Consider the following 18099-nt stretch of genomic DNA (forward strand, 5'->3'; position numbering starts at 1 on the left):
CTATATCTATGTACATCTATGTAGATATAGTACCTACTGTATCTATATCTATGTACATCTATGTCGATATAGTACCTACTGTGTCTTTTACAGTATGCTGCCCTATAGCTTTTCATGCTACAAAACAAATTGAAAAAAAAAACCATGTAGAATATAGGGTATTCTCATTTTTAGGCTAGAAAAACTATAATTTACGGAGAGAACTGGATGATCAGAGAGAGCTTACAATTTCAATCGTTCTTCTCTCATTTCAGTACAATACAGTGTGCCAGATACTCTGTGTATCCATTGATCCCCGCCCTTCCCATTTTGGAAAGCTTAGTGGCTTTTGAACAGCAAGCGTTTATTATTCTCCTGTTTCTGTGGTCAGCTGGGTGGCTCTGCTCTGTGTCAGCATGGTGAATTGCTGCAATCTGGCTGTCTGGCTGGGGTCTGGTTGGTCTGGTGGACAGGAGTGCTCAGCTGGGCGAACTTGTTTCTGTTCCACGTAGCTCTTCACCCTCCAGTAAGCTACCCATGTGGTGGTCTCAGGGTTCTGGAGAACAGCAGAGAAAACCATCTCCAGTATGTAAGTGCTATGAAGCCTCTGCTCACATCACATCCTCTGATGGCCCATTGGGCAGAACAGGTCTTGTGGCCAGGCCACGGTCGGCGTGGGAGGGGCTGGCCGGGAGCTGGCGGACAGGGAGAGGCCGTCACTGCAAGCTTCTGCCTCTCTCCAAAATAGAAAGAGGGACACCTATTCTCCCCAACTTTCAGGGCTTATCTTTGGTCTGTTAGATGGTAAGTATATATCCATCCAGGGAAGAACTGTGGCATAAGGCAGCGTTATTTGGTGAATGTCACATAAAATGCTGTAATTCAGAAGGAATGATTGTGGCAGCCTGTGGCAGTGAGGACTCAGCCCCACAAGAGGTGATGTTAGAACTGGCGCCGGGGTTTAGGTGGAATTACAGTTAGACCAGAGGATGAGGGTAGAGGCAAGAGCATGGACAGAGGTGACTGTTGCAGAGCACAGGGCGTACTTAAGTTTGGGTGACGTGTAGACGATAGCACTGCAGAATTAGCATGGCGCTCGATAACGTGAGATCTTCAGTGACAGGCCAAGTAACTGTACACATTTTATTAACGTTTTGCCTGGTTTTTGCACTCATTCTTTGTATAAAATTTTATCCAAAGAATGAAATCTGGGTTTTAATTTACATCTCTCTTATAGGATGTAGAGTTTTATAAAATTAATATTTAATCAGTAAATATGAATTGAAGTACGAAAGCAAAGGTGGTCAGCATGACGGGCTTCAAAGGGAATGAGTTCTGATAAAATGCCACTGCGTCTGGAAGCTCGTAGTTACCGGCAGCGTCTGAGCAATGACTTTACTGGGAGCCAAAGCCTTGCAAGTAAGAGTAGACGGGGAAGGAAGAGGTCAGCTGAGTTCAAGGTGGTTTGTGGAGTCGAGGGTTAGGAGTATTTAGTGGGAGAGGATAATCGGATCGCTTCTGTAGCAGAGATGAGGGACTGATGATAAAGGATTGAAATTCTGAGATAGGAACTAGTTCGTTGGCCAAAGCCCCAAAGCAGATGAGATTGAGGATAATTAAGACCATGGGATCTTAATCACTTAGATGAAGGAGTTTGGCATTAGGGGGTGAAGTGAACCGTGCAGATACCCCAGGTGCCAGGAAAAGATTTCTTTGGAAAATGTAGAGGGCTTCATCCTTCCAAGACACCACTCTGCACCCCCCAATTACGGATGAGACTAGGGCACCATCCAGGTAAAATGGGAATATCATGATCATGTAATAATTGGTATCAGCCTGGGGAGCTCAGAGACGGTCTTCAGGCTGTGTTTAGGCCAAGGATATATTTTTGTTAGACCCACAAATATGAGAAATTTCATGTAAAAGTTTCTGGCTCCTTTGACAAAAGATTTGACCAAACTAGGCCTTCATTTCGCAGTGTTAAGAATTAGCTGGGGCTGAGTTACAAGGGACCCCTTAAATGGACACGGCCCTGCCGCTCCGTGGGCTGGCCAGCACTGAGACAGGGGTCCCCCAGCACTCCCCGGCAGTCGTGTTGATGCTTTAATAGTGAAGTATTTCTTTGTATCCCTGTCCTGAAATGTGGCGAAACAAAAATAACCAAAGAGCAGTTAAGGGAAAATGGGGCCACCTGGTTCTTCGGAGGAGTAATGTTGTACAAAGTGCACTGGCAGCGTGCAGCTGAAGGTTTTCTGCCGTCTGGCTTCTGCTGGCTTTCGGATTTTGCAAACTCTGATTATAGACCCTCGCTATCGACTCCATTCAACTCCTGGCCTTGGAAATGAGTTTTCCTTTCCATACCTGACTGTGGCCAAGAGGAAAGCATGGTCGACATGTTTTAGCAGATGTGCATTATGACATCTTTTCTCTCTGGTCTAAATGCTTGTTCTGATACATGTGCAGCAAGAGATCCGCAGATTCAAGGCACCTAGAGGTTCATTTAGGTACAGCTGAGGTCAGATATCTGAGAAGAGAAGCATACAGTAAGATGACTTTGTATTAAAAAAAGCATATGGGGCTTCCCTGGTGGCGCAGTGGTTAAGAATCCGCCTGCCAGTGCAGGGGACATGGGTTCGAGCCCCGGTCCAGGAAGATCCCACAGGCCGTGGATCCACCAAGCCCGCGAGCCACAACTACTGAGCCCGCGCGCCTCAACTACTGAAGCCCGTGCGCCTAGAGCCCATGCTCCTCAACAAGAGAAGCCACCGCAATGAGAAGCCCACGCACCGCAACGAAGAGTAGCCCCTGCTCGCTGCAACTAGAGAAAGCACGTGTGCAGCAATGAAGACCTAATGCAGCTATAAATAAATTAATTTTTAAAAAAAGTTTATTTTAAAAAAAGATATGACATAATAGGATACAGAAATTAATAGTGTTTCCGATAAAAGATTTTTCTTTTAAGGAAGCCCTTCAACTAACAGCCACAGATCGAAAATTGTTTCTTTTTCAGAATACACAAGTTTGATGGTAGTTTTCTGGTTATTTTTTGTAGTATTAAAGAGTTACTTTGTTACAAATAGACTGAGCAACTTGACTGTTTTGTGGAATTGTTTTTCCCCCTCAAAAGCCAAACCCTCAAAATGCTACAGATTTTTATGCATTTTTAAAAGCAGTGTCATGAGCAGCATGCTAACATTGATGACAAAGCTGTTTTTGGTAAAAGTATTATTTGTTAAACACCTTTAAATATAGTGACTTAATGCAGTTCTGTGGCTTTTTATTAGCTTTTCTTCTTTTTTTCCCTTGAATAATCCTATCTCTACCTATTTTTTTCTATCAGGTTCTTTGTCAGTCTCCTGTTAATGTGACGAGCCCTTTCTCTATCATGAATATTAACCCTCTCTCTGCCGTGTGCATTTTCTTCTGGTCTTTTGGTTGCATTTTACCTTTTTTCTTTTTTTTTTTTTTTTTTTTGCGGTACACGGGCCTCTCACTGTTGTGGCCTCTCCCGTTGCGGAGCACAAGCTCCGGACGCGCAGGCTCAGCGGCCATGGCTCACGGGCCCAGCTGCTCTGCGGCATGTGGGATCCTCCCAGACCGGGGCACGAACCCGTGTCCCCTGCATCGGCAGGCGGACTCTCAACCACTGCGCCACCAGGCAAGCCCGCATTTTACCTTTTTTAAAGGCCAAGTTTATCATCGTGTAGACATTTTAATTTTTGCATAGTCAAATCTGTGAATTCTTTCCTTTGTCTTCTGAGTTTTCGTTTGTATTCCCCACACCAAAATTGTTTAAAATTTTTAATTTATATTTTTATCAAAGTAATATGTACGTTAGGTTGAAGCGTGTGAAATTGCTTTTTGTAGATCAGAAGGCATTAGAATGTCAGCAGTTTCCCATGGCTCTATTTAATAAATTGTTTGAAGGGTCAAGTAGCGTCAGAAGTCTTGCAGCCACAGACAGGAGCCCCTTTCCCTCTTCCTCGTTAGCGCTGTGTCCTCCCTCAAGAGACACCCATTTAGCTCTGTTTAAGCGTTTCTTCTGGTATTTGCAGAATAAAACTTTCTTATAATGCTATTCCTAGCGTTTTTTCCTAATATTTATTGAGCGCCTGTTACGTTCCAGACTTTTCTGGGTGCTGGCGTTTCAACAGAGATCCAAACAGACCCCCTTTCGTAGCGCTTCTGTAAGGGGGTGCGGTGGAGACAGGTAGCTGTAAGGGGGTGGGGTGGAGACAGGTAGCTAAATAATTTATACGATACATCCGATGGTGAGAAGTACCATGAAGAAAAGTGAAGCAGGAATGGTGCCGGGGCAGGTGAGGACACGCAGGTTTCACCAGGGTGGTCACGGAAGGGAGCTCGACCGTTCAGACAGAGCCCTGAAGCGTCTGTGGAGCAGGGAGGAGAGCAGTGTGGCCGGAGCGGAGTGAAGAAAGGAGAGAGCGACAGGAATCGAGGCTGGCGAGGTAACAGGATGCCGGTGCGAGGGCCGCTCAGCCCACTTCTTCGGCCCTTAGTCTGTGTGAGATGGGAAACCACGGAGGGGTTGGGGCAGAGCAGTGACCTGCCCTGACCTGGACTTAAGGGTCACCCGGGCTGACCTGCTGAGAGCCAGGGCAGAAGCGGGCAGCTGTGTGTCATCCAGGCAAGGAGTGCCTGCCGCTCGAACCAAGACACCGTAGGTGGAGACGGGGAGAAGACAGGAGGCTCTGGGTGTACCTTCAGATACAACCGACGGGATTTTCAGACCAGTTGGAGAATCAGGGATGAGCTTAGTGACTTCAAGGACGGAGTGACCATTTGCTGAGCTGGTCCAGACAGCGGAGGCGGGTATCGGGGTGGGGAGCATTTCGGGAATTCCGTGGGGATAGGTTGCGTTTCAGACGTCAAATAGAGATGTCGGACAGGTGATTGCAGGGACGGCTCTTGCACTGAGGCTCTTGATTTCGGAGTTGTTGATATTAGATCAAATTGAAAGCCATGAAGCCAGTTGAGATCACCAAGGAGTGAGTGATGATACGGGCAAGAAGAGAACCCAAAGTGAGTTAAGTAGAAGAAAAACCGGGACTGTGACTTTGTAGGAGCGAAGTAAAAATAACATTTCAGGGAGGAAGAAGCGATCACCTCTGACAGATGTTGCTGATGAGTCAAAGAAGAGGAGAAGAAGAGAGCTGACCATTGACACTGCAGCGTGGGAGTTACAGCAGCCTTGTGGGCAGTTTCGGGAGCTTGGTTGGGTCAAAAAGCATTTGACAAAATCCAACACCCTTTTGTGATAAAAACTGAACAAACGAAGAATGGAAGGGAATTTCCCCAACCTGATAAAGGGCATCTACTAACAGCATACTTAATGGTGAAAGGCCGACTGCTCTCCCATGAGCAGAAGCTAGACAAGGATGACCGTTCTTGCCCCTTTACTTGACGTGTACTGGAGGTTCTACAGCAGTTAGGCAAGGAAAAGAAAGAAAAGGCCCCCAGACTGGAAAACAAGTCGTAAAACTATCACTGTTGGAAGATTACTTCATTTTGTATATAGAAATCCCTTTTTCTGCTCCAATTGGGATGGTCGTGTAGCTTTTTCCCTTCAATCTACTAATGTAGTGTAAACGTGGATTGATTTCATACGTTGACCTTGCATTCCTAGGGTAGATCCCACTTGCTAATGGGGTATAATCCTTTTCAATATGTTGTTGAATTTGAGTTGCTAGGATTTTGAGGATTTTGCATGCATATTCATAAGGGATATTGGTCTGTAGATTTTTTTTTTTTCTTGTGATATCTTTGTCTGATTTTGGTATCAGGATGATACTGGCCTCATACAGTGAGGTGTGAAGTGTTCCCTACTCTTATATTTTTTCAAAATATTTGTAAAGTATTGTGTTTATTATTCTCGAAACATTTGATTGAATTCACCAGTGAAGCCATCTGGTCCTGGGCTTTTCTTTGTGGAAAGTTTTTTGATTACTAATTCAGTCTCTTTGCTTGTAAGAATCTGTTCAGATTTTCTCTTCTTTTTTCAGTCTCAGTAGTCTCTGTCTCTCTAATAATTCTTCCATTTCATCTAGATTATCTAATTTGTTTTTATAATATTTTTTATTTCTTCAAGGTCAGTAGTAATGTTCGTTCCTAATCTTAATAATTTGGGTAGGTAACAGTTTGTCAGTTTTATTGATCCTTTCAAAGAACCAACTTTTGGTTTTATTGCTTTTCTCTATTTTAAGGGATGCTGAAATGTTGCAATTCATTTCTCCACTAACTAGGAAGTGTTCGTTTATTCTAAAATTTTAATATTTCCCTCCTAATCGTTTGTATTAGTCGGGCAACAGAATGTGTTTACACACACACGCACACATATACACACATACACACACGCACGCACACAGAGGTTTTAAGGAATTGGATCGTGTGATTGTGATCTGCAGGGTAGGAGGCAGACTGGAGACCCAGGAGGAGTTGCAGTTTGGGCCCAGAGGCCGTCTGCTGGTGTCACCGAGTCCAAGCTCACTCTGCTCGGCTGCAGGACAGGCCAGCGAATCGGAGAGGAGGTGCCGAGGCAAGGAAGGCGACTTCATTTGCAAAGCCGGCAGATGGAGAAGATGGCAGACTAGTGTCTCTGAAAAACCATCTTATTGGGGTCTGGTTGCCACTTTCTTTCATAGAATCAGCGAGGGCGAGGTGGTGAGGGAGTAAAGTAAAAGGGCCATTAGTCTTTCAGAACATCTCCTGAAATGACCAGCCTCGGGGAGGGGATGTGTTAATTTCTTTTTTCTTGTAGCCATTCACAGGTGGGCAGGGTTCCCTGAGGCAGGCCATTGTGTATGATTATAACAACAAAAGCAACAAAAAGCAAAGGTTAAAGTAAAAGAAACAGATCCAATGGAGTTCGTTGGATTTATCTCTTCCCTGTTACAGTTGCAGAAATCCTCTTGTTCAGGGAGAGGTTAGTCTCTCCTCTATTAAGGCCTTCAGCTGATTGGATAAGGCCCACCCACATAATGGAAAGTAATCTGCTTTGTTCCAAGTCTCCTGATCTAAATGCTAACCTTATCCAAGAAACACCTTTACGGGAAGCATCTAGAATAATGCTTGACCGTCTGGGCACCGTGGCCCAGCCAGGCTGACACAGAAGATTGACCGTCACATTCCCCATCCTGTTATTCTACTTTACCTGTATCTGTGGTAATTATTGCAGTGAGGAAAAATTTACCCTTTGGAGATTTAATATGTCTTCCGCATCAAATGTTTCCCTCACTAAAAGAAGTCATTTAAACCGTACAAGTCAACAACATGGAATGGATTTGTGACGTTTCAGTCGATTACTGCCTGTCCTACGAAACACCCGTAGTATTCTGGTGACGTCAGATCCCAGCCTGTGCCACTGCGCTCACAGGCGGTAGCGCACCTCGTCTAACAGAACACCTACGTGCACAGGATGCGCCTGCATCCGCCTTCAGCACGGGGCACCTTCTCCGGTTCTAGGTCCGCTCTGGAACATAGCCACAGGAGTCCCGAGAAATGCTACCATCTCATGAGGTCTTTTCCAAGGACTATTTAAATAGAGGAATTTCTGAGACCCTTCGCCTTGCCCCTCATCTGCCTCTACACTGCATCTCCTGAGTCCACAGAAGGAGAAGAGAAGCAGAAGGGATTACCGTGCAGACAGAATACCCTTGGACCCCAAAATGGGAATGCCCAGGGTCCCTGTTGATCTAAATGAGGCCTATACTCAGGGAATACGTTTGATCATTTTCACTTTATCTGATGTGCGTAAAATCAAGCACAAAACAGCATATATAAGTAGCCCTTTCCGTGATGACTGGTTACATTTTTGAAAAATACATTCCATGTCAAAATGATCAAAGTTGACTCTTGAAAAAGTAACATTGTAACACTCCAATAATTGAATGTCCATTTGTATAAGAATGATATCTTAAAACCATATTTAGTGAGCCATCACTGATATGAATGTACACTGGTTTGTAGTGTAACACGCTTCATTTCTTAAAGTTCAGCGTATTTATCAATAAAAGAGGTTTGGCTGTTACTAGTGGAAGGAAGGAAAAAGCTCACTGACTAGGCAGTGTAAGTTGTATATTGTTTGCATAAAATTAATAAAGTGAAGGCAAATTGATAGTATGCTGTAAATATGAATTGCAAAAGTTGCACCTTTGTGTGTGTGTATATTTATATACTTAAAGTATATACACATGTATATATACCCACACACATGAATTATTAGAAGCAATTCATTTCCTGCTCTAAGCTCTCAACAACTTCCTTTAGCTTTGGTGGATGGCGTGAAAGTTAGTGTTTTTGGTCTGTGTGTCTGTGCGCGCGCGCGCGCATGTGCTGGCTTCCGAAGGGTGATCGCTTCTCAGTGGTAGAAGAGCAAGCTTTGACGATTCTCTCTGCTTTTTCCTACTACAATACAAAATAGTCCATATGAAGAGAAATTGGTTTTTTCTTTAATTGGTAAGAATTGCAGAATGGTTTTGCTCTGTATAATTCATTATAGAAATCGTGTTATAAACAATTCACAAAGCACTGCTTATCATGCATCTGTCTTCAAACATAATTTCTTGCAAATGATCTCCTAAAAAATCATCAGTTTTTCTCCCCTTCTGCCCCTGCTGGAGCATGTCATGCATTTTTTTTTAAAACAAGATCAGTTTGGGGACTTCTATAAGTTAAAACTGTTCTTTCTGTTTAACTACAGTGTTTACCATAAAGTTCATAAAAACCAAACCATCCATTTGCTGTTATTTCTTTTAAAAGCTATTATTTATCCATCTCTACTTCTGTGTTTCTTCCTAATCCTGTCTCTTATTTGTCCAGTGTTTAAAACACCAGTGAGCCTCTAGTTATATTGCCTATTTTATAAATCTAGCAAAAATTCCCATTTGTTCCAATATTCAGTCATTTTATTAACGAATGCTATGTAGGTAACTACAGCTATGTCAAAATTTACTGCCTTAATATTTTTTCCAAAAAAATAAAATTTATACGAAGAGAACATTTAGAAGCATTCTTTCACAAGTGGTACAGGTTATTTCTTGAACAAGAAAGAACTCTGCGTAATCTTGACATGTCTGGAATACTACTTGGAAATACTTTCTCGGACAGAAAGAAACCATTTCTGCTTGGAGAATTTTAGGTTGCATAGACTCAACTTAAAAAAATACATTAAAATTTCAAATCCAATTTTACCCCTTTCAGAATTATATTTTTATATTAATTTTTATGTGTGCATACTATATTTTCTCATAATTTTGAAAGAGTAAGTTAGAACTCATTTCTTTATTAGCTGGCTGGAAGATTAAATTCTCATGTGGTTTTTCTATTTTTTTTAATGGTAATGCTGTGCTGTGCTTTAAAAATATTGTTTATGGTATCAGGAAAACTTTTTAAGACCTAGGTAATTTTTTTTTCTTGGAAATTGCAAATGGATATTTTATATTAGCTTCCATGATTTCATTAGGTACTTTGAGTTTCTATTTTTATTTTTTGCTGGAGATGAGTTGAAAGGTTCAAGGGTAATTATGGTATTTGAACATTTCTTTATACTGAAAGCAACTTTTGTGTCTGTGACATTCCAGAGGTGAATTTTCCTTGTTTGAAAGCCATTTCCCCCTTTATATACAAAATTAGCATATGTATGGCTAGTTAATATAATCCATGATAACATTTAGGTTTCTTTTTTTTTCCCCTGACACTGTTTTATAAGATGGATGTAGAAGGTGACTAATCCAGCCACTCCAGATCTCAGTAACTTTTATAGTTTACTGTTCACGTTGCTTTTCAGTTTAAACTTCCTCCCAAGATTTTTACTTGTTTGTTGTTTTAAGATGTTCTTAATTATCTTTCTTTGTCTTTGGGATAATTTTATGATGGGCATAGTATGGGAGCATCACTTCAACAGTAAGTTTGTCTTAGGATAATGTTACTACGTAGTCTTTACATGTCTCTTATGTTTATATCATTATAACAAGATGGGCATTATATTCAAAATGTTGATTTTAATGGAAATTTCCAACATTCTGTTGTCAGGAGCCAGTTGTATAATAATTCCCAGCCGCTTAGTTTTTATTAATGTCTACATGAGTTCTTTTTAAGTCTTCTTTAAAAGTTCATTCATAGTAATATTTTTCTCTTCCTTTTTTTTGATAAATTTATTTATTTTATTTATTTATTTTTGGCTGCGTTGGGTTTTCGTTGCTGCGCGCGGGCTTTCTCTAGTTGTGGTGAGCGGGGGCTACTCTTCGTTGCGGTGCGCAGGCTTCTCATTGAGGCGGCTTCTCTTGTGGAGCACGGGCTCTAGGCACGCGGGCTTCAGTAGTTGTGGCTCACGGCCTCTAGTGCACAGGCTCAGTAGTTGTGGTACATGGGCTTAGTTGCTCCGCGGCATGTGGGATCTACCCAGACCAGGGCTCAAACCCTTGTCACTAGCATTGGCAGGCACGTTCTTAACCACTGCATCACCAGGGGAGTCCCTCTTCCTTGTTAAGGTGCCTATTGAACTCATTCAATATTGGATTGGTCAAATTAATCCATTGTGTTAAGAGAATAACTTTCATCCAACGTTTTTGGCAGTTCTCCCAATTTTTTTTTTTTGAAAAGCACATTTTAGTATATTTAAGGTGAGAAAAAGGTAATTAAAATGCTTATTTTTACTTTCTTTTAAGAAACTAAGCACTTTTCTTGATTGTGTTAAAGTAAATGTATCTCTTCAAAAAATCAGGAAGTTTAGAGTGGACCGTTCTGTAGATCTCTAATTTTTGAGGTGCCTATGACCAATATTGCTCTGTTATAATTCAAGCAGCTTTCACTGAAACTCTTCTTTCCCAGTCTACCAACATCTGTAACATTTAACATATTAAGAGCTTATATTCTTAAAAACATTGGGGATGCATAACATCTGATGTTATTGTATCAGATTGGTTACAGAAACGTAACCAAAGATGGAAACTGTGCCGTTTGAAAATCCAAGCGGTCACACAGTAGGATTTATTTTCTTGTAGTTAACAGAAAGGCAGGTCGCACTCTCCTTCACACCTGTGGTTTTTGAGGCTCTTGGTGTTGGTGGTGAGTTACCTTGGCTCTGCTGGTGGTGGGGGGGGGTGCCTTTTGTGTTAATGGAGATGACTGCCCATAAGATGATCGTGTATTTTTTTTTTATAAAATGTCATCATAAATGTCAAAATTTTATGAAAAAGGAAGATCATTAAAATGATAACTATTTAAATTATAAAAATTCACACTGAAGTTATTTATGGGAGCCAAAGAATATGATAACAATTTGTGATTTAAAAAAATTTCCTATCAATTTGTTTAGTTTAGTTGTAAGTTTTCAAAACCCAGACTCCTTCTCTTTTATCATCTTTACTTCTTAGGTGAGACTGCTGGTTCTCTATTTATTTTCCTTGACCTTTGGTCTTTAGTTTTTATACTGTATTCTCATTAAAAAAATTTTTCATTGTTTTTACTTTCATTGCTTTTTAAGTATTTTAATTTATTGGCTATTTCTGACCTTTAAGAATATAAAACTTTGATCTATTACCATAATCATTTCAAAATACAGAAGACTGGAACCTGCCTCTGAGACACAGTCAAAACGTATTTTCTGTTACATGTTGGTATAACCACACAAATACAACTACCAGTACCGGATTTCATTTGTTTGGTGTTTTTGTGTGTGTGTTTTTTTTTAATTGTAAAATTACGTAATATTATGGAAACTTAAAAAAATAGGACAAAACAGTTGCCTACAGCCCTCTTTCCCTAATACAATCATTGTCTGCTTTTATACTTCTTTCTGTATCCATACCAATTTTTATATTAGTAAAAGTAAAACTACAGTATAACTATGACTGCCGTATATGTCCAGTTTTTTCCATTTATTAGTATATCAAATGCAGTTCTAATGGTGCCGTATAGGTTTTTTAAAAATATTTTATTCTGTATCGGGGCATAGTTGATTAACATTGTTGTGTTAGTTTCAGGTGTACAGCAAAGTGATTCAGTTATACGTATACATGTATCTGTTCCTTTCAAGTTCTTTTCCCATTTAGATTATTACGGAACATTGACCAGCGTTCCCTGTCCTATACAGTAGATTCTTGTTGGTTATGTATTTTAAATATAGCCGTGTCCTCAGCCCCATTTCTTTGAAAAGGTGTTTTTCAAAATTAATCATTCCCATACTTTGTATGTTTTGGATGCTTCAAGTTTTCTTTTTTTTTTTACTATTAAAAATATCACTAACATTTGAAATTATAGGATGGTTAGGCATAATATTTATCTACAATTTGAAGCTAATTTTAATACCAAATGAGTCTTAATTCACATACGTAAGCATTAAATGTAATATACCCTTTTGATGAATGGTGTTATATCAATAAATATAGTGAAGTAGCTTTGAAAATAACCAAATCACAACTGCCTGAGTTTAATTTTTTTTCTTTTACTTAAGAGAAATGTCAAAGTCAAATCAGATTAGAAGTACTTGCTAAAAAATCTTAGTTTCTGCCCCGAGCCTGTGTTGTGAAAACCCTTAAATTACAAGTATTTGGAATAATTTCTATTCCCCTAGTAGATCAGGAACTCTTTGAGGGCAGCGACACTGTTTTATATATTTTGTATTTTACACATCATCTTAAATACAGAGGAGTATCAAAAATATATTTAATTATATTTGAAAAATATCTTCTAACAGAAAAAGAGCTTATAATTTTTAATCCCTAAATTAAACTGCTGCTTCTCTTTGATAATTTTTTCCTGTTATTTCATAAAGTCACTGAAGGCTCACCAGTTTTTCTCTCATACATCTATGTGTGTGGAATAACATTCCAAACTTTGTTCTTGACTTTCTTTCATCTTTTAATATTTGAGCCAAGGCCTTGGCAATTGTTTTCTTTTTCTGACACTAAAAGAAGAGTTACTTAAACCTGTAGATTGTTATGCCTGCCTCATACGTTGCTGTGAGAGTTAAATGAACTAATGCACGTAAGTGCTTCAGATGGTGTCTGTCATCCAGTAAGTTCTCCACAAATACCCACTAGCACCACCACTTCTGTTGTTTTGGTATTAATATTACTAATAAGGGAATGATCTAAACTCAGACCAAGAACCACCTTTTTCTGGTCATGACATCATAATTAACTATCTGGTGCTTCAGTACAAAGTATGTATTCATATAAAGTAGGAAAAGGATTGTTCAGTAAGTATTTCTGGGACCACTGGTTAATTACTTAGAAAACTATAAAGTTACAGCCTCACGTCACAAACTTGATCTCCTAATCACAGCTGAGTAATTCCAGATGGATTTTAAAAATTGAGTGTAAAGCCATGTAACCTATTTTTTTTTAATTTAAGAAAATTTGGGTATTTATCAGACTAAAGGGTAGGAAAGTCATAAAAGCAGTGGAAGAAATGACAAACCAAAGAAGTTCACAGATTCAAATACATAAACCTTTAAAATGTCTTTGAAAAGGAAAACTGAAAATCTTAAAAAGTCTTTGCAACAAATAGGGCCAAGGGCTGTGACCTTAAAAGATACATGTATGTGTATATATATTTATGAAGACCCCAATCAAAAAGTGATCAACATGTATTAACCAACAATTTACAGAAGAAATAAATGCAAATGAGTAATAAACGTGAAGGAGAGTTCAACTTTACTATCAGTTAAAATGAAATGATACACAGTTTTTCACTTGTCAAATCACTACAGATTTTTAAATGGTTAGAAGTCCTTTAATGAAAGAATGGTAATAGGGGCAGTTGTACTTGGAAATGTACACTGTTATTAACCAATCTGAGAAGCATTTGGACAAGATCTGTCAAGCTTCTTGCAATTTGCCCTAATAAAGTCATCAGTGACATAGAGTAACAGGAATGTACAGGGATGTTTATTGCTGTCTTGTTGAAATAAGGAGCAAATAACAAGCAACTTAAATGTCATCTTTTATAATAAAAAAGTAAATTTACTTTAAAACAGACCCATACAACTAGATAAGTTAAAAGTCATCGTAAATTATTCCTGCTGGAAAATATTAGATAAGAAGCGTCTCCGTGTGATGAAGGGCTGACCTGCAGCTGCAGTCTCACTGTGAAGCCACTTTCCTATTGTAATAAAGTAAACACGCTGTTCCTTAAAAAACACAAATCTTTAGCAGCTGTGGGTAAGAGCCCTGGAAAAAGCCTGTCCGTAAAAATGTTGAGCCAATTATAAATTACAAAAATGTGAGATATAAGGAAAAATACATTTTGTACGAAACTCTTCCCTTACTCCAAATTCCTTGTTACTGCTTCTTTCCTGCTCCTTCTTTTTAAAAGCCAGCTTTTGCTAAGACTTGTGCACAGAAAACAAACTAGAAGTAAATACGTTCTAGGTTATTTATTCACATTTATTGGAAAGAACCTTCTGCTTGCTTTCAGTTTAAGTACACATTCTTGGTCATCTTTTTAATAAGAGAACCACCTAAGACCTGAAGGCCAGAAATTATAACCCCTTTTCCTGACGTAAAGGTCGCTCTCCTTTAGGCTTAGACGTAACCGAGGTGTGCTGGGCGTCACTCACTGTGTCACTGAAGTTTGAAAGTTACAGTCTCTTTGCTGCCTTGAAAGGCAGGCCCAGTGTGCCATTACCTCTGGCCACCTGGTTTGGTTTTGCTTTTATCTGAGAGGCAAGTTAAGTATTCTGGATTTCATACCTTTTGTCATATCCTCTGTTGTTCTGGGCTGGGGATTTTTCTTTTCTTGTTTTCTGACTCTGTTTTTGTGTATGCACATATATGTATGTACACGTGTATATGCGTGTGTGCATATGTATGCGTATGTGTGTGTGTACATGGGTGGTGTAAATATGGACCATATATAGGTGTGTGTGTTGAGGAAGTGAGGGATCATGGGTAAGGAGGACAGGAGGGAGGGATGCTCTGTAGATGTAAATATAGAAACAGAAGTAGCACAGCCCTAGAAGGAGTATCTAAGAAAAAATGAAAGGATAGTTAATGTACACTTAGGTCTTTGTTTTATTTCTTTAAAAATGCCTTACCACTTTAATAAGGTACTTTTAATATTTACCATATTTAAATCTGGCTTTACTATTTTGTGTCTTTCGTAGCATTACCCAATTAAAAACATATACGCCCCTTAATTGGTTTTTCCCGTTCTTGCTAGACGTGTGCTGTGGGAACGGACACAGCATGCTCCTGCCTTCGAGGACTTTAAGTTTAGGTGGGACGTAGCCAGGTACTGGTCTCTGTCTAGTCTGTAAGGCGTTTGCCATATGCTAGGCACTGAGCGAATGCTTCACATGGACAGTTTAACCTTAATAACCCTGTGAGGGGTTGACAGTATCCTTATGTTAAAGCTGAGAAATGAGCCTTAGAGAAGTTTTTAAACAGTTGGCAAGTCACCCAGTTAGTAAGTAAGCCAGTGACCCAGGCCTGTCCCCCTCCAGTCTGAGCCTTTAACACTCAGGGAGCGGAGCTCCGATTGGATCCGTATGGACCTGGCTGGCTTTTCCCTTTGTTTTGTAAATGAGGCATGGGGCCAAGGTACTCAAGCCTCAGAACCTGTGGGAATTCCACTTGCCTGCTCGTGGCCACCTGGAAAACATGTGAGCGAGGTCAGGGCCGTGTCGTGGTGCGTGGGCGCGTGTGGTGACATCCCTGATGCACTGGCCCGGGTGCAGGGGCCAAGCAGCTCCGATGCTCCCCAGGGCTGCTTCCAGCCCTGAGCCTTCACGGATGCAGGGTTTGTCCTTTTGTCTGCCTCTTACATTTCTCTTGTGAAAATACCAAATGCGTTCTGCTTCCTTTGTTGAAATTCATGTTAAGAAAATGAAGCAGGAATGATAGTAGAGTTTTGGGGGTTGCCTTTTTAAAATTCTGTTTCGAAAATTTACTTTTTACTTTGATCAAGCACCTATTCTGTACCAAGCGCTGTACAACTCGCATCCCCCAGCCATCCTGTAGACCAGGGTCCTCCATCCTTGATGTCCATCGAGATCTCACATTAGAAATCTGGTTCCCTTCTCTCGTTCTCCCACTATCTCATTATTGTTTATGATGGAAGTGAAAACTTCAGTTAATCATACAGACTCCATTAGGTAAAGCGCTTTCACTGAAGTTCAGGATTCAGCTGGGATTCGTGGATCAGGAATCTTTCCGGTTTTCACTTTCGGGTTCATTGTGGGCGAGGCATTTACGTCTTAGATCCATTTCTGGGCCAGACATTTGTAGTGATTTGATAATTGTTTTTTCATATCGCCTTTATTTTGAATATTATTAATTTTTAAATCTAATAGTAATATTTATTTTTCATGTACCCTAAAATTCACACAGATCAGTTATTACATTATTATGTTTTATTATAAAATACCTTTATTAAAGTTTTTTCTGTTTATCAAATTTGATCAGTATTCTTTTTAAAGAGAATCTATTTTTATATGTTTTATAATTATACTTGCGTCTTTTTTTGTACTACGGAGCTGATAGAGAATATATATCATATCTTAATAAGCAGGCTGTTTTCCCTCCCTTTAAAGTCTGTATTTTGAGAGTGTTGGTTAGGCCAAGAATTCTTGAATGGTGTGTGTGGTAAATATCACTATTCTAGAAAAGGCGTAAAACCAGAATGATATAACAACATGAAGCAGAAGCAGAATGAAATGGGAGTTGACTGAGAAAAGGAACTTTTGCAGCTGCTTTTCTAAGCCAACATTTCAAGTGACAGTGGTGAGCTGGAGGGGACCGTTGAAGCAGACAGGAAATTTATTTAAATACTCGAAAAGCTGTTTAATAAAAGATGACACGCTCTATTCATAAGAGTGCACACTTGTGGGTCTGAAACTTATTTCCAAATTTCAGTAGCCTTCAAATTATAAAAGCATAGAATTTCCATAGGTGAAGAAGAACTTGGGGCTTGGTCATTTGCTCCACCCCCTGGGGTCTCATAGCAGTTAAGTAACTTGCTCTTAGTGACAGGCAGGTTCTATCTGCCGGATCTGTGCAGAGGCCTGTTTGACACTGTGCTCTCCCTAACTTTAGTTTTCTTTCTATCTAACAATAGATGCTGTCTGTGGCACAGGTATGTTGTTAGGCTGTGCTCAGAATATAGCATAAAAGATTCTAGTACTTCTGAGTGGGAATATTCAGCATTTATATTTAAAGTGATTTTAGTGCTTTTAACTTTTTCTTATCAAATGTGTTTATCAGTCAGTCTGTGAAAAATTTTCTTTATGACGCCTGACCTCCTTAATTTGTTTTATCACGTAGTTATTTTGGTTCCTGATTTCGGAAAAGAACTCTTTATGATTTGGAACCAAATAAAATTTATGATATTATAACTATATAATTAAATGTTAGATGATTCTCTTAACAGTCGTTTTCATGAAATAGTGGAACATCTATTTACCTTTATTACTAAGTGCACTTGTAATGATATTATGGTGAATAAAATCCAGCCCAACTTTGACGGTGTTTTCTTTCTGTATTGTGGTGGGGTCTCTTTTTTTAGTTCTAATTGCTAAAAATAGTTTTTTGTATTTGCAGCTGGTTTTAGAAGAAGTTTCCGTCTTAGTAGAAAAGATAAGAAAACAAATAAATCCATGTATGAGTGCAAGAAGAGTGACCAGTACGACACAGCCGATGTGCCCACTTATGAGGAGGTGACACCCTATCGACGGCAGATGAATGAGAACTACAGACTCGTTGTCTTGGTTGGTAAGTGATTGTTTGGTGTGTGATGCTGAGGAAATAAGTGAGACAGTGGGAATTTAACTTCAAAGAGAACAATGCTGGAAATTTTCAAGCTAAAAAAATCTCATCTTAACACCTTTTCTTCGGCCTCTAAAATGAAACCTTTAGTCTTTTTGTACCTATGACATCGAGGAGACTTTCAAGACCTCTGGGCCACGGCGTTGGCATCTTACTGGACCCTCTGTGGGACAGGGGAGAGCAAACACTGTCACATTGTATTCAGCATATCAGGGCAACTAAGTAATAGAAATGAAAAAATTTAATGTAATCGCGTTTCTTTTGATTCATTTTGAGGCAGTAGCCATGGTATAAGCTTCCTATGGGTTTAGATCTTTGATGAAGTTCTAGGGTG

The 18099-nt window shown here is 39.7% G+C and overlaps 1 protein-coding gene across 1 annotated transcript in view; it reads left to right on the top strand.

Moving 5' to 3' along the window:
• Window positions 1-18099, top strand: part of MPP7 (MAGUK p55 scaffold protein 7) — a gene marked incomplete at its 3' end in the record, with an annotated part of 202809 nt that overhangs the window by 133955 nt on the left and 50755 nt on the right. Inside the window, exon 11 of the mRNA XM_082844350.1 lies at window positions 17541-17711. Coding sequence (XP_082700476.1) covers window positions 17541-17711 — 171 coding nt within the window. The remainder of the gene's footprint in view (window positions 1-17540; window positions 17712-18099) is intronic.

The sequence above is a fragment of the Leucopleurus acutus genome, assembly GCF_964270905.1.
Source record: "Leucopleurus acutus genome assembly, chromosome: 1".
Taxonomy (NCBI): Eukaryota; Metazoa; Chordata; class Mammalia; order Artiodactyla; family Delphinidae; genus Leucopleurus; species Leucopleurus acutus.